The sequence below is a fragment of the Lissotriton helveticus genome, chromosome 6, assembly GCF_964261635.1.
Source record: "Lissotriton helveticus chromosome 6, aLisHel1.1, whole genome shotgun sequence".
NCBI lineage: Eukaryota > Metazoa > Chordata > Amphibia > Caudata > Salamandridae > Lissotriton > Lissotriton helveticus.
The window spans coordinates 517361354-517378604 of record NC_136067.1 but is presented as its reverse complement, the minus strand read 5'-3'; the positions used below and the strand labels follow the sequence as shown (position 1 = coordinate 517378604).

The 17251-nt window shown below is 43.5% G+C and overlaps 1 protein-coding gene across 2 annotated transcripts in view; it reads left to right on the top strand.

Annotated features, from left to right (window-relative positions):
* Positions 1 to 17251, top strand: part of DST (dystonin) — a 1569532-nt gene that overhangs the window by 1261848 nt on the left and 290433 nt on the right. For both annotated transcript variants that reach the window (XM_078647976.1, XM_078647975.1), the window contains 2 exons: positions 12492 to 12653; positions 15409 to 15579. In XM_078647976.1, the coding sequence (XP_078504102.1) occupies positions 12492 to 12653; positions 15409 to 15579 (333 nt within the window). The remainder of the gene's footprint in view (positions 1 to 12491; positions 12654 to 15408; positions 15580 to 17251) is intronic.

Genomic DNA, 17251 nt, shown 5'->3' with positions numbered 1-17251 from the left:
ACGGTGTCGGATTATGCTCAGTGCCTGAGCGAATATTATAGTTTCAGTTGTGTGCTACGTACTATTCCACTGGACCTATATTATTGTCCACCTATTATGATTCGTATTTATGATTCATCATTGTATCATTCGCTATGATCTGATTCTGTTTTTTTTTTCCTTTTGATAATGATAAATACAATTATTAAAAAAAAAAAGTACCTTAACGGATTCCCATTCAGTCAGTTCGCCATCATAAAAATGCATATTTCCTCTCCAAGTCTGTTTTTTTGTTGAGGCGTGGAGGGTATACCAGGTCTCACCCAAATAAGTGCTGCCTTTGCTTAGGCTAAATATCCCCTGGAGCCTCTTCATCTCATCTTAAGTTTAATACTTTCCTCATGTGTCAAGTGAGTTTCCTAAAGCAAGGAAAAATAGGCCTCTCGCCTTTTGAGGTATGCATGTAGTATATATTGTTTGTTCACATTATTCATGCCCCTTACATTCCAGGTTGCTGCTGTATGTACATTAGCTTTTGTCATGCTGGCGATAAAGTAGGCACTGAGTTTTGTGGTGACCCCTGGCCCCACCATGAGGTGAACGTCCCTTGGGTACCCTCATGGTATCATCTTCCCTGCACATCTCTCTTCATACTACTTAGATGTGTGGTCTGCCTGGCAACCATCCCAACCTACTTCTTCCTTATAGGACAGTCGGGCATGGCCGTCTGCACATTTGTAACCACAAAATAGGATAACTCATTTAGTTCATTATACACTAGATTTGGGTGTTGTGGCCAGCACAGTCAGTGCTCCCCAGCCCACCGGTCGACCTTGACCCTCATGTGGGTAATCAAAGTGAGCATTAAGCTGGACTTATGCTCACATTCTTTCCATCCATAGTCACATTAGGTTGTCTGCCTTCTGGATCTCTCTACCTTTACTCCTTTAAATTTGTTAATCTAAAGTGCAGGGACTAACGTAAGGTAATTTTTCTTTGGAATGTTTTGCACTGTCTCATCCAGAGCCCAGGTTTTGATTCTGTCACAGTTGACTTGGTCGGTAAGCAACTCTGAAAAAATTCCTATGTGTTTTCATTCAGTAATTCCCTCTCTGTAAATGCTATTAATGACGAGGATCTTCAAGACTAGTTGGCTCGTACTCTACTTCTCTTTCCTCTCCTTGATATGTGTCACTCCCATCTCTGTGGAAGCGCACACCTCTGTTTACAGGTAATATTTCTGTCCATTCCCAGGCTTGGTAGGCTCCTGGACGAATCCTATATTTCCATTGTGTATTATTTTCGAATGTGCAGGTAACAAGAGCATTTATCATGCTTTAAAATCTCAGAGATTATTTTTCTCATCTAAGAATGTGGCGTGGTATCGCTGGATGGACAGGTTATAGTCTGAGAAGATAATGATTTTTGAGTTATTGACTGCTCTTCTCACACTTTGCAAGATGAGATTTCTATCTCTGTAGTTTAGCCATTGTGCACTACCTGTTCTCAGTGGGACACCTGGTGGTGGAGGGTGTGCTAGCTCTACTCTGTGTGCTTTTTTCAGTACAAAGAACCTAGAAATGCCCTAGAGCATCACCTGCTACTCTGTCCATTTCTCTAGGTATGCGGTCGTGTTCTGTCCACCAGTCTGATATTGGTTCGCCTTGAGTCTTTTGTATGGTTTTCAAGAAAGCTGAATCACTCAGTGAGTTCTTTCATTGGCTATTAGAGTTGTTCCATGGTCAGTTGTAGCTCAGTATGGGGATTTCAGATATTTGTAATCTCTGCTTCAGTTTCCTATGGTTGTCTCTCACTATATTTACTTCTATTGCCACTGAGTCAGTTTTGTTCTCCAGCACATCTGCTTTGATTTGATTTAAAATGTGTGACAATTACCCAGTGTGAATCCTGGCGCTATATATGATCATGATTTAAAGAAAGCTCAGATCATCTTAGAAGCTCCTAAAAAGCTATGTATTGGGATGTTTCCTGACACGAAGGAGATCAGGATCTGATCTAATTTCTTATGGCTACGCCTTAAAGTTTTGTGTGATAATAGTTGACAAGGCCCACCATCACAACCGGATTTCAGGCCTAACGGCTAAGGCGCTCGACCTCGGACCTGGGGATCTGGGTTCGAGTCTCGGTAACGACGCCAAAAACCTCCTGTGATTCTGGGCAAATCACTTAATCTCCCCGTGCCTAAAAAAAATGAAAGTGTCCTCATGTAACGTAACTGGTGCTATGTAAAGCGCTCTGATAACTGATTCGGTTCGGGTCTAGTTCGCCCTAAATAAAACTCTGCAAAAAAAAAAAAAAAAGAATGATTAAAAGACTGAATGGCTGACTGACATCTGAGATTTCTAGAGGGAAAATAGCGTTTAAAAAGCATATACATATGTGTTTGTGGTGTCAAGGTATAGATGGCTTTGTGGCAGTGTACTAATGCCTTCAGTAAATATCTGTTCCAGATTTGTAGCCAATAGAGTTAGCTGAGATGTTCTGAAATATGGAACCTTTTCCTGAGTCCTAAAAGGCAACATGCAAAGGTATTTTGAATGTGTTGTAACTTTGACATTAGGTAACTTGGAAGTCCCAAATAAAAGCGATTGTACTAATCACGTTGAGAGAGTATTGAAGCTTGAATTTTTGGTTTTTGGGTGGGCCTAAGGTAGTAGATGAATTATCATTCTCAGTGTTTTCAAAGTAAGAAAGCAGCTAGATGTGTTAATTAAAGGATAGCTTTAAATCAAATATAACTTCCATATTCCTAACAGAAACCAAGAGTGTTGGAAGGGAAACTAATTCAGTTGGTCACCAGCTCTTGACCAGCATGACGAGTCGCCAAAGATCGTTTCTACAGTTTTATCCTTGTTAAAGCACAAGAAGATGTCGGTCATTCATGGTATAACTGCACAATTGCAGGTATCAATCTGTCACGTTCTTCAGAGGAGGAACGGTCCAGACATTTACAGCTAAGTATCATGAGCATACAAGAAGAAATACAATCAGAAGCAGTGGTTTAATTACACTAATGGAGCTATATAAATAATTAAAAGAGTATGACTCATAGATGACACCTGAAAAACTATGCAAGTTCCTGCTGTCCTCTTCTGTCTCCTCTGTGCTCATTAGCCGGTATCTAAATCACTGTTGCTGTCTTTCAGGGTCTCATGGTACTTCCCATCTTCTTGCACTGAAGTCTTCTTCAGGCAGCTCCCTTTTGCACTCTCCTCCATTCTTTCGCCATATGGGGTCGAAAAGGTGTTATTTTTGGACAGGCTTAGGCATCTTCAGATTGTGGGAGAACTGTTGTTTATTAATTTAGGATTAATGTACTAAGTGGTGGAGCTGATGGAAAGCTTGTGAAGTAGATGGCTCGGTCCATTAACAGTCGGCCATGTCCCAAAGACATACATACTTACTGAATGTAAGGAGTCTCAGCAGAAGTCTCAGCATCAACAGAAACACACCAAAACACAAGGGTAGATGAGGATGATGTAAGAAAAAAAAGAAAATCTTCAGAGTGTATTGAAAGGTCAAAATAATTTTTCTTAACGAGGCAACATAGTTTCATACCGCCAGTAAAAGACTTCACCTTGATATATTAGGAATACAATTGAGACAGTCCTGTGTCTAGAAGAATTTGCTAATATGTGGTGAATTACTTGATTTATAAATCTCATTGTAAATATCTAGTTGGCAAGGATTTCATTGTAATATGTGAATAAATCCTATTCAGCTTTGCAAAGTACAAACTAGTTATCATTCATTGATACAGGACCTAATCATTGTGCCAAAGGAGTGCCTTTTTACACATCCACATTTTTGTAGACATCCCCTCATTCCTAAAATGTGTTGCTCCATATGGCTAAAACATCAATGTGTTCAGTAAGTACTCTCTGGAAAAATTGTTTTAATATATTTTACGGATATCATGTGGCCATTGGGCATTTCAAAGCATCCATTTCATAACCTTTGAGTTATTAATTTACATCCACCTATAGATCAGATCAGGGAGCTATGTTTTTAGTACTGTTTGTAGAGTCAATGTGATGCATAAATACCTCCATTGCAAGCTATCTGGAATCATATGCTAAGGGCTGGTCGCTGAATGCCCCGGTGCTTCTTAACCCCTTCCATGCTGATGACGGCCCCCGGCCGTCATGCACTACAGTGCTCGTGTGCTGATGACTGATGACGGCTGGAATGTCCAGCACAGGAGGAGAATCGCAGCAGCATGGAAGGGGTTAAACTAGTAGTGGTTTTTGATATACTGGACCACAGCGTGATATTTCCCTTTTTGGGGGAGATTTTGAATGATCTATGCAGTGACCGTATCATGGGTTATGTGTAAATGCTATAGAAGCCTTAAAGTCATCCTATAGAAGCCTTAAAGCCATCCTGTGGAGAGCAGGCTTGTTTGAAGAGTTAATGAAGAAGGCGAAATCTTGGGACGGAAAATTTAAACAGTGGAAGATATAGCATGTATTGAAAATCTGGGATTGACTAAAGAGTTTCTTTGTGTTTTGTGATATCAGACTAAAGGAAGGGCGTTCCTCTGCACATCTCTTGGAGGATATTGGAATGCAGTAATAGATCACATTAAATAGAAGAGCGGGTACAGATTTGTCACTTGATGGTTTAGCCTTGATAAAGTGACAGGGAGTCGTTAAACACTTGTTGGCTGTACCTCTACCAGCAACAATTTATGCTGAATTGCAGTGCTAAAATTTGTTCACTAATGTTTATGAAATCTGTGTCATTTAAAAAATATTTTTCATTTTCTTTATATATTACTGTGGGCTTTAACAAGAACTATGGTCAAAGATGACAATCCGTATCTGCGGTGGGAATGATGAATCACTCATTTTTACAATTTGACTCAAGAGTAGTTGCTTTTCGGTGTCTTTTTAAGGTGCCTCTTTCTGTAATCCTTTGATATTAGAAAGTTAGGCTGGTGGCAGCAGGGCATGAACCCACATTAGTTAATAATATGATGGACAGCATTTGTGTATATCAAGTAAAACAATCTGAATTTCTGCTGTACTTTGCAAAGTGCCTAAGTTCATTTATAAGGTACCTCTGAGGGCATTTTAAGACGTGTGACTCCACTTGTCACAAATGTACGGTATGAATTCTCTGTGCAATGTGATATGGGGGTATTTCTTGCTTATTTAGAGGACCAGAGTTCTTTTAGAGAGAAGACCTACTTGCCAAGGGTATTTAAGAACAAGCATTAGCAAAGCCAATAGATCTTGCCTTTTGCTCCTACTGGTTTGCCAATGCCTTTTGGTGGTGCAGTGCAGCACCGGCAAAATCATTTGCAGCATTGCTTAAATAAAAAAAAGGTGCCATGATTTTGCTAAATAAAGGCACAAATGGTCCCCATGGGAGAAGTGTAGCCCTTGACCTGCACAGCAAAGGTTTCTTAAAGGACCCTGCTTACAAGTAGGGATTATTTATAAATGTATGCATTTTATTTTATTGCAGCAAGTTATTATCTCAGAATCAAGTAATATCAATTATTGTATAAAGGTGCTCCTATCTGTTGATGGCGCAGTGAAAAGTGATACAGTGTCAATGTTTTGTTTTGCAGGCATGCACATGTGTCGTTATGCATTTATTTATTTATTTAATTTATTTATTTTCAAAGTTTTATATAGCGCGAACAAGATCTTCACAGATATCAGAGCGCTTTACATAGAGGGGTACATGAGGGAACATAGTCAAACAATAAATCACTAGATCATACAGTACAAATAGGTGGCTACAAAGCCCATCACGAGAGTAATAAGACAGCTCATACAAATAAGTAAATGGGTCAAGCATGTAGTACAGATCGGTGCAGGGTGTTAACAGAGTTCGAGATAGTAGATCAAGTGTATTTAGCCATGAGGATAGCTTTTACTTCCTTTTTAAATAGTGTAGTGGAGGAGATAAGCCTGGTTTCGGGAGGGAGTGAGTTCCAAATCCTAGGCGCCAATCCTGAGAAGGAGCGCTTGTATGTTTTTTCCTTCCTGAATCTTCGAGGTTTCAGCAGAAGATTCTTTGTGCCTCTCGTGTTTCTAATACCCCCAGAGATTGTCAGTTTCTGAGCGAGGTAGCCGGGTGTGTGTCATGCAGGCGATTTTCAGATGTATTCTGGCTTCAAAAGGCAGCCAGTTCAGGGATTTCAAGTCGGGGGTAATATGGGAGTGCTTTTTTAACCCAGTGATGAGTCTCGCTGCAGCATTCAGAGAAGCTCTTAGTGGTGCGGTAGTAGTTAGGGGGAGTCCGCAGAGGGCGGTGCTGCCGTATTCAATACGTGGGATGACTAGCGCTTGTACTGCTGTTTGGAGGTCTTTGGCTGGGAGGTAGGGTTTAAGTTTCCTCAGAGTATTGATCTGGAAGTTCGCTCCCTTTGTTGCCTTGCTGATATGTTGCTGCATGTTGAGGTTGGTGTCAAGTGTTATGCCTAAGGATTTTGCTGAATCCACTATGGTCGGTTGGACATTGAGTGCTGTTAGGTGCTTAAGCCATGTTTGTGTGGTAGATATTTTCGTGGGAGGTGAGATCAGAAGGAACTCAGTCTTCATAGCGTTGAGTTTGAGGTGGTTATCAGCCAGCCAAGATTGGGTGCTTCTGATCGTTGAGTTCAGACGCAAGATGTCTTTGGGGGATTGTAGCTTGAGATATAGCTGAGTGTCATCGGCGTACATGTGAAAGTTTACGTTGGATGTATGTAGCAAGGAGGTGAGAGGTTCCATGACTAGGTTGAACAAAGTTGGGGATAGAGAGGATCCTTGGGGGACGCCTAGCGTTACAGGTATTGGCGAGGACATCAGGTTGTTGCTCTTGAACTTCTGCGACCTGTTGTGAAGAAAGGAAGTGAACCACTTGAGAACAGTTCCAGATAAACCCATTCTTGTGTTTAGTAGTTCTAGTAGATTCTCATGTTTAACGGTGTCGAATGCTGAAGAGAGATCTAGAAGGATGAGGAGGCAGGTGTCGTTTTGGTCTAGCATTTGAAGTGCGTCGTCAATTATGTGAGTCATGGCAGTTTCTGTGCTGTGTCCTGCTCGGAAGCCTGACTGGTGGGTGTTGAGGAGATCAAATTGCTCAATGTGTTTAGTCAATTGTAGTTGTGCGCATTTTTCCAACAGTTTGGCGAGAGTAGGAATATTGGTGATGGGACGGTAATTGTTGAGATCAGAGGGGTCGGCTGTAGGTTTTTTTAGTAGAGGTGTGACCTGACCAACTTTGAGGGAGTCAGGTATGCTTCCTTGTTGGAGAGAGCTGTTGATAATTTTAGTCCAGAGAGGGAGAAGCAAAGGGGTAAAGTCTTTTACTGCGGAGGCAGGGAGGGGGTCCGTGAGGTGATTGGAAGGTTTCAGGGTGCTGAGCAGTTTGCCAATTTCTTCTTCCGAGTATGTGCCGAAGGTTGACCATGTAGCATTGTTTTTTGGTTCAGTGGGTGCTAGGCATTGGGGTTTGGAGTAAAGGCTTGCGTCCATGAGGAGATCGCTTTTTATTTTGTCAGTTTTTTGGATAAAGAAAGCAGCGAAGTCTTCACAGGAGGGTGCCTCATGCCCAGTGTTGAGCGGTTGGGGTTGTTCCTTGGATTGTTTTCTGATTAGCTCAAACAGTTTTCTTGGGCGGTTTTTTGCTTGGTCGAGTTGGAGGCTGAAGAAGTCTGATTTTGAGCGTTTTATTTTCCTGAAGTAGGCGTTTCTCTTTTTCTTCAGCTCTTTTAGGTGCATTGCAGAGGGAGCTGATCTCCAGGTACGCTCTGCCATTCGCATGTCTCGTCTATCCTCATTGAGACTCCCGTCGTACCATGGTTTGGAGATTTTAGTAGAGACTCTTTTCAGCTCCATAGGAGCAGCCTCATTGATTATAGAGGTCATAGCGTTGAGGTAGTGGTCAGTCAGAGTTTGTACGTCTGTAGCGCCTGTCGGTGGCAGTAGGAGGTTGCAACTGTTGGGGGGCAAAGAGCCTGGGTTGAGCTTTTTCAAGTCTCTTTTCCAGACTTTGGGCTTGGAGAGTTGAGCCGGGTTAACTTTGACTTTTTCATTGATAAAAAATGTGACAATATGATGATCTGACCAGTCACAGGGTTGGATGGACTCGAGTTGGATAGAGTCCTCTTTGGAGATGATCAGGTCGAGGGTAGAACCTTTCTCGTGGGTCGGGCTGTTGCATATTTGGGTGAGGTTAAGGGCATCGAGGAATTTTTTTAGACTATTTACCACTGCGTCGTTGCGATCGTTCCAGTGGAGGTTGAAGTCACCAAGGTATATTTGGGTGAGTTGCCGTCCGGAATTAGTTGAGATCAACTCCATTATTTCTTGGGAAAAGGTTAAGTTGTCCCTGGGTGGGTGGTAAATGCTGTGAAGCGAGCATATCGGCTTGCCCTCACTAATAATGTCAAGGCATATGTATTCCCAGGATGTTGGGGATGTTAGGGAGGTGGAATTGACTTTCTGAACAGAGAGGTTGTTCCTGTAGATGCATGCGATTCCACCACCTATTTTGCCTGTTCTGTCGAGCCTGATAATGTGGTAGTCGGGAGGAACCAAGATGTCCATTATAGGTGTCGAAGATTCAGTTAGCCAGGTTTCAGTCAAGATGATTATGTCAAGGTCCCGCGATAAGAGGAGGTCAGCAATGGCGGCGGAATGTTTCTTGGCTGATCTGCAGTTGAGAAGAGTGCATTTGAGACGGGGTGTGTTGGGGGTGGTAGATGGTTCTAGAGAGAGAGGGATTTTTCTCAGGTTATTGGGGATGGAGAATCTGCTGTTTAGTGTGGGCGGTCTAAGGGGATTTGAGTGTATCGAGGGAATGTTGAGGTGTGGGGTGGTTGTGTTATTTTGGGGGGTTGGGTCATAGGAGCGGAGAAGGGTGAGTGTGTCGAGGTCAGAAGAAGAGTTGTGGGTGCGACGAGGGCGGTTGTTGCGATTACGACCTGGGATTGAGGTCAGATTGGGGGATAGCTGAGTGAGACAGTTAGTCGGAAGGGTGGGGGATAAGTTGGGCGGGGAGGTGTAGTTGTGTGAGACGTTGCGGGGGTGATGCGGGGGCCGAGGGCAGTTGCTGCGCCTATGAGCCCGGTGTGGGGCGTGTTGAGTGCGGGAGTCAGCCGGCGGAGTAGGGGACAATTTGGGAGGGAATGTTGAGGTGGGTGAGAGGTGTATAGGGTGTGTAGAGAGTAGTTCTTTGATGATGTGTATGTCTTCTTTGATCTGAGTGAGGGTGGCCATGATGTATTCCATCGTGGGGGAGGTGGTGGGGGTGGATGTGGCAGTCAGGAGTGATTGGCTGACAAGGGAATTCGTGTGCAGGTGGGAGAGAGGGCTGGTGTTCGAGCAGGTCTGCGTTGTGTTGGTGTGCCGGCTGGAGTTAGGGGGGCGAGATGTTTTGGGCGGGAGGGGTGTGGATGAGGTAGGGAGGACGTTGGTGGTATGAGTGAGGGCATTGGTGGTAGGCGGGGGGGTCAGGGTGTAGTCTGTGAGACTGATAGCCGTGGTGGGGGTGTAGGGAGGATAGTGGGGGCTGAGAGTAGGAGGGGAAGCGGCATTGGAGATGGTCCTGTTGAGGGGAGGGGGAGTTAAATTATGGGCGGAGGTATGTTCTGCGTAGTTGGTTAGAGGGTAATGGGGACTGAGAATGGGGGGGGATAAAGGGGGGATTTGTCGGGGTGCGTGTTCTGGTGCTGGACAAATTTTGGTGTGTTAAGGGTGGGAGCTGTGCTGTCAGCTGTGAGCGGGGTGTTAATGCTCGCTGTAGGTGTGATAGGAGTGTTGAAGGTATGTGTGGAGGTCCGCGAGTTGGTAGAAGGGGCGGTGGTGTGAGTGGTGTATGGGGGGGAGCGATCTGTGTCTGTGCTTGAGAGCTGAATTGGGATAGTGGGGTTGTGGGTGGGGGATGGGAGGTCAGGGGTGGTAGGTGTGCCCCTGATTGAGGAGTGTGTGGCTGTGAGGTCATGGTTGGTGGGACTGGAGGAGATATGAGTGTTGGTCCGTGGATTGGAGAGGTGTTCTTTGAAAGTGGGGAACAAGTTGTCTAGCAGTTCCAGGTTCCTGTCTGTAGCTTGTACTAGGACAATCCCGTTATTGTAGATAGTGATGGTGGCTCTGCCTGGAAAGACTAGGGATGGTGTGATGGAGAGAGTTAGGCTATGAGGGGATTTTCTGGTGGAGGAGACGGTGAGTAGGATGAGGAACGCTTTTCTCCATTGAGCTCTGCGTGTGGTGTGGAAGATGATATCAGTGTTCAGGGATCCATTGACCGGTGAGAAGTAGGTGTCAACAAAGGGAGTTTCAGGGTGTGACCTAAGGAGGTTGTGTTTAAAGCGTTTGGCGGCTTTTTTGGTGAGTGATGGTGGGTAGTTGATTTTGTATGTGTGTTTGCCGATAGGATCCATGTTGCGGTGATGGATTAGGTGGGTGTGGGGGGAGTGCGCTAATGCCCTATAGTGGTACACATGTGCAGAGAAACAAATGCATACAGTAGGTTACACAGTAGTAAGTTATAAAATACGAAAGTGGCACTAGTGATCAACCAGCCTCACTAGGATATAAGAGTGTGCAATAGAGCAAATACATACGGTAAATTACAAAGTACACGGTGTAAGTGTAGGTATAATACTGATAGTATATAAGGGCAGGATATAAATGCAAGCAGCAGTTTACACGAGTCAAAAATCACAAATCAATGTGTCATTAATTAGCAACCAAAGTACACGGTGTGAGTGTAGGTATAATACTGATAGTATATAAGGACTTATACGTCTACGAAGTGACGCCAATCCATTTTTTAATTTTGGTAAATTAAAAAAAACAAATTTAAAAGAATATAAACAAAAAGCGTATTTTAAGGCAGCATGCTTTATTAAGGCATAAACGGGGCTGCAGCAATTTTTAAAAATTGTGGTGGTGGTTGGGGAAAACAAAGGAATTTGGACAGGAAAAGCTGCACACGAGGGAGAGCAACAGAGTGGATGGGGAGAAGCACACAAAGGTAAAAAAAACAACACAGAGAGCAAGGGAGGAAGATTGGTTGGGGAGAAGCACACAAAAAAGCTTGCAACATGAAGGACATCAACATGGAGCGCTGGGGTGGGAAGTTGGCAGTGAGGGAGAAACACACAAGGGAGATGGAAAGTACATGCATTCTCATGGAATCCTTAAGTAAAAAGAAAGGAGTTGTTTTCTAAAAATGAGCAGTAATAGGTCAGAAGCCAACCACTCAGAGAGAATATAAAGAGACTATGGGCCTCATTACAATGTCGGTCAGAAAGGCTCCGAATGGCTTTTGGATTTTCCTAACCAGTGTCGGAACTCTAGTATCCGACTGACTCGGAAACAATTCCAACTGACTCAGAAACACTTCTGACTGACCGATTATGATAGTGGAAACTGTTCAGTCATTCTGACTCGGTTCGGACTGGCATTTGGAGAATCTGCGTCGGTCAGAGCCGATTCGTACAGGTCAATGGACAGTGTTTCCGACCGACCTATTACGATGTCAGATTCCAACAGCCTTTCCGACTTGGTCTGTCCAACACAAAAAGGTTGTCGGAAACGGACTTTGGGAGCCCGTAGCAAGCCTACCTTCACCCGGAGGCCTCCTGTTGGGGCCCGTGGGGGTACCCATCGGACCCGTCTTTCAAACCATGCATAGTGTGGCAGGTACTCTGGGGTGCCTGCACACAGGGTGCAGGATTTTCCGCAACCACCACTTTTTGCAATAGGAGCCAGGGTTGTTGGTCCAAGAACAGGCTCCCATTGAAGTCAATGGGAGTCCAACCGAACGGTGTTCTGAACTATCATAATCGGTCGGTCGAACGATTCTGACAAGGAGTAGGTCGGAATGCTTTCCGACTGACATCGTAATGAGGCCCTATATTCCAGGGGAGGGACAAACACAAGATAGACTAGTTGGGACAGGAAAAGTCCTCAAATAAGATGCAAGCAAGTGTGACTGACAATGAAGTCTACCAATGTTAAGCAATGGCTTTTGCTAAAAATTCCTATAGGTTCTTGGTAAACTCATAATGGGTCTTTTGCAACCAGACGGAGTGCTCGGTCTAGTAAGTTCGACTTAAAAATAAAGATTAACTTGGAGATATAAGAAAAGCATTTGAGAGGTACCAGAATAGAACAACTTTCCGTTGGGTAACATATCAGGTTACAATTTAAACAAGAAAAATGTAAACACATTTTCACCCAAAATATACCTTTTCATGTACAGAAAGAGGTAGGTCATCTAGTGATGGAATTGTTTGGCAACTCTAAATGGGTTCCCCCAATGCCATTTGTGTTGCCACTTTGTGGGGCTTTCCGTAATGGTCTACATAAAAACCTTCTGAACAGTCATTATTATTTTATGCAACTAGTCTTTCACGTATTTCATTAAGGCTTCTAATGTTGCATAATGTATTTGATGTCTATTGTCATCATCCACCTTGTCTCTATTTCTTTGTGATGCACCAAGGACAGATGTACATTGTGTTTTTTCTTCAATTACAGGTATTCCAGAAAGAAGAAATTGAACCTCTGCACACAAAGCTACAGGAGGTGAATTGGCTGGGCCAAGGCCTGATTCAAAGTGCTGCTAGAAATACTGACACCCAGAAGCTTGACCATGACCTGGAAGAAATTAACACGCGGTGGAACACTCTTAATAAGAAGGTGCTTTCTGTTCAGTAACATAAACATAATGTTCTGCACAGTGTAAATAAAGTGTCATGATCGCTTGAATAACCACCAAAGCCATTGAAAGCACTCTGGGAGCAAGTCATTCACCTTATTCTTAAAGTTTGGCATTTAATTAACCATACTGGATCGAAAACTCGTGGAACGTTCATTTGGCATGCAAATCCCATCCTCTTAGTTCGGATCATGACAATATATTATTAAATTTACTAATGGCACATTGCCCTCTGGATAAGATTATAGCCATTTCCGTTAACTACGTTTTCTTGTTTACTTTAGACTATGTTTCAATAATGAGCTTCTTAATGCATAACTACTAGAGAAAATAACTAACATTGATAAAATACAACTTTGGGCTCTACAATGGCAAAAGATAGCATTGTGGTTATTTACTTTCACCTCAACTTCCATAAATGAAATCAAGATGACTTCTGTTCTATATATATGCAGTGGCCCTAATAAACCTTGATGTCTGATGGTGAAAGCAATCCAAGCTGGTCGAATATGAATTCATCCATGTCTGTGTAAAATATTTGGCGCATGTCTTTACGTCTGTTCCACAACTAATGCACTGTGATTCGACATTAAAATTAGTGTACCACATATACATGATTATATCACAGTCTTTCCACTCTATACGCCACAGTTTCTATACTGAGTCAATTTTGTTTTCATTTGCATATACAGGTGCAAAAACTCTAAACTCCTAATACAATTACACAACTGTGTGTGGATTTGTATCACATTGGGTCTCATTAATGGAGCCATATTTCTTGCTTCTCTAAAGAATGTCGTTTTCTTTGCCGTTAACCCTCTCTTGGGCTCCTACAGTGTTACAGAAAGTGTTTGTATGACAGTACAACGAATGCCTTTACCACGCATACCTTCATCAAGCATCCTTTACTATACAATACATTTTCTACTCATTGCCTTCACCATGCAATGCTTTTCCCACGCAGGTCTTATATGTATATACAAGCACATGTATATGTATATGTGTGTGTGTGTATATATATATATATATGAAACGCGTCGGGAGGACAGAAGACTTTGGCGAGACCCTGTGCTGTTTGTCCCTGCTGCAATCTTCAATAAAGAGATGTAGTACATACTTCCTTGTGTGGGCTCCACCTACAGCAGGCAACCTTTGTGAGTTGATGTATGGCGGCCTTGCCTGGGCCGCAGGAGGTGCCCCGCTGCAGTTGATGCAGCCCTGCTGTCCCGTCCAAACGTCGAGGCAGATTCAGGACGAGGAAGCCATTGAAGAAATTAACGGATGCCGGGAGGCAGCCCGGGTGTATCTAGCAACCCACTGAGGAAATACCGAACTTTTATTCATTTGAGATGGCAAGCAACCCACTTGATAAGATTTGAACACTGCAAGTACCAGAATGCCACACGCTGTGGCCACGCCCACTGAGGCGGAGACTTGTTAATTACAGGAGTGTTAAAAACTGTGAGGCCGTCTCAGATGTGATTTGTCCCAAGCCGATGACTAAGTGCCAACTGAGTACGAAACGCGTCGGGAGGATAGAAGTCTTTGGCGAGACCCTGTGCTGTTTGTCCCTGCTGCAATCTTCAATAAAGAGATGTAATACATACTTCCTTGTGTGGGCTCCACCTACAGCAGGCAACCTGTGTGAGTTGATATATATATATTCACACAATCCTATTTTAAAAATATTTTCTTAATAGAGAGGTTCCAAATCCTCCATTTTATTTTACATTACCACCCTATTCCCCTAAACTCACCCACCCCAAAACCCTAAAAACACCCTTACCACCCTTATCCCTTACCCACCCCTAAACCCTAAAAATACCCTTACCACACTATTCCCCTCACTCACCCCTAAACCCTAACAACTCCCTTACCACCCTAATCCATTACCCACCCCTAAACCTTACAATTACCCTTAATACCCTATACCCTTACCACCCCATAACCTTAAAAGCGCCCATACTACCCTATTCCCTTACCCACCCCTGAACCCTGAAAATACCCTTACCCACCCCTAAACCCTAAAATCACCCTTACCACCCAATATCCTTACCCACCCCTAAACACAAAAAACGCCCTTACTACCTATGCCCTTACTCAACCCTAATCCCTGAAATCACCCTTAGCAATCTGTACCCTTACTTTTTCCTAAACCCTAAAAACACCCTTACCACCCAATTCTCGTACCCACCCCTAAACTCTAGAAACACACTTGCGACCTGATACCCTTACCCACACCTAAACCCTAAAAATGCCCTTACCCAACATACACTTACCTGATATTTACTTACCATTTCGTTGTAAAGGCATGCGTGGTAAAGGCATATGTGTGTTAATGGCAATGCATGGTAATTGCTGCGTTGTAAAACTTGTTGCCCTAGAAAGCTTGTTTTATAATCTCTGGTTCCTAAAGCAGGCATATGTCATAGATGTTATGGTAAGGTGAGGCAGTGAATATATGGTAAGGAAAGGATGTGCCATGCCACTACCAGTGATGAGTAAGATTTGCAATGATGCATTTGTTATCAACATTATCTACAAAATGTGACCAATACTGAGAGTAAAACTCATGGCATAACTCCCTCATCATGTCCATAATGGTCATAACATGCCATTGTGCAGCTGAATTTTCTCTCAAGTTTGTCACGGGTTTCGATGACGTCTATAGCCTTCTTGCATTATGTTAGCCTGTGTACTTAATTTAAAGCTTTTGCTTATGTTGTTGGACTTTAGGTTGCTCAGCGAGCAGCTCAGCTGCAAGAGGCGCTTCTCCACTGTGGCAGGTTCCAGGATGCTCTGGAATCTCTGCTTTGCTGGCTAACGGACACAGAAGAACTCATAGCAAACCAGAAACCACCATCTGCTGAGTTTAAAGTTGTGAAAGCACAGATCCAAGAACAAAAAGTAAGCTATCATTATTTCATTTTAATCCTAGCTTGAAATGTTTTCTACGCAGCATGTGGGCCGTTGACTTAAAGCTAACACTGTATAGTCATGTTATTAATGTATGTAACTCTGTTAGCAGCAGCACATCTCTAAAGGGTCTGTGTAACACAAAATCTAGAAGTGTCAGGGTGCATAACGCACCTACTCAAATAATAGGTGCGTAATCGAGATATTGTGATTTCTTACTATTCTTCAAAACAGGATTTCAAACATCTTGAGTCATAGCACAGATGCCAGTTCGAAATACAGATAACATCATCCTGGGCATTTCATTAAATCCGGTGACACAAGTCTTTTTCACAATTTATATCAGTGTTAAAACATCACTCTACCCCACTCCACTCTGAGCCACTCCAGTTTATGCCATTCTGCTCTACGCCACTCTATTCTCCTCAACACCACTGTACTCTATGCCACTCTACTGTACAGCACTCTAGCTGACTCTCCCCAATGCCACTCTACACCAGTCCACTCTGCGCCATTCAACTTTATGCTACTCTACGGCATTCTATGCCAATCCACTTTACACCACTCTAAACTATGGCACTCTAAACTACTCTACGCGACTTCACTTTACACCACTCTACTCCACGCCATTTTATGCCTCTCCACTCCACCCCATTCTGTGCCACTCTACTCTATGCCACTCTGCTCTACACCACTCTACTCTGCGCCACCCCACTCTACTCTACTCCTTGCCACTCTACTCCATCTCACTCTAAGCCACTCTACTCTACTTCATTTCACTTTACGCCAATCCATTCTATGCCACATCACTGTATACCAATATTCTCTACGCCATTCTATGACACTCCACTTTTTCACTCTACTCCACTCAATGCCACTGCCACTCTACTCTATGCCTCTTCACTCAACGCCTCTCCACTCTGTGCCTCTCCACCCTGTGTCTCTCCACTCTACATCACTCCACTTTAAGCTACTAGTTGCCACTCCAGTTTACGTCACTCTGTTCTACTCTATGCCACTGTACTCAGCAGCACTATACTGTACGCCACTCCAGTTTACGCCACTTCACTCTACTCCACTCCACTCTATGCTACTCACCTCTGTGCCACTCTCCTCTACACCCCTCTGCTGCACGCTACACCACTAACCTTTTACCATGCTGAGCAGCAGCAACTTTGCGGTGAATCATGGTTAGACGATTCTGGAAAAGCCAATAGTTGTCACATAAGCGAGACTTTCTGGCTGTGCCAATGCTTGTTTTTCTTTGCCGTCCAGTAAGATGTGTTCCTTTCCATCTGACACTTACTTACTGAGTCTATCTAAAGCCATCCCAGTCTGTTGTCCTTACACCCCTAGTGACAGTGGTTCGGGGGAAATAGAAAGTGAACGCCTTGCAATCCCTATTTTTAGGGCACCTGCTAGTTTATCTTCGCAATCCCTCTGCCCCTGTGTAGTGGAAAACCTTGCCCCTGTTTTTGTAACTCAATTCTGATTTCGCTGCTTGCAGGATAAAATTGAACCATTGCAACAGTTTACATACCTCATGGAAAATGTGAATGTATAAGTAAAATATCTTAGTTAGATTGTCTTTGTCCGCCTGCATTACTTTTGAGCATTCATTGTTTTACTTCGCGGTAATGAAGAGTTGGTTGCGCTTGCGTGA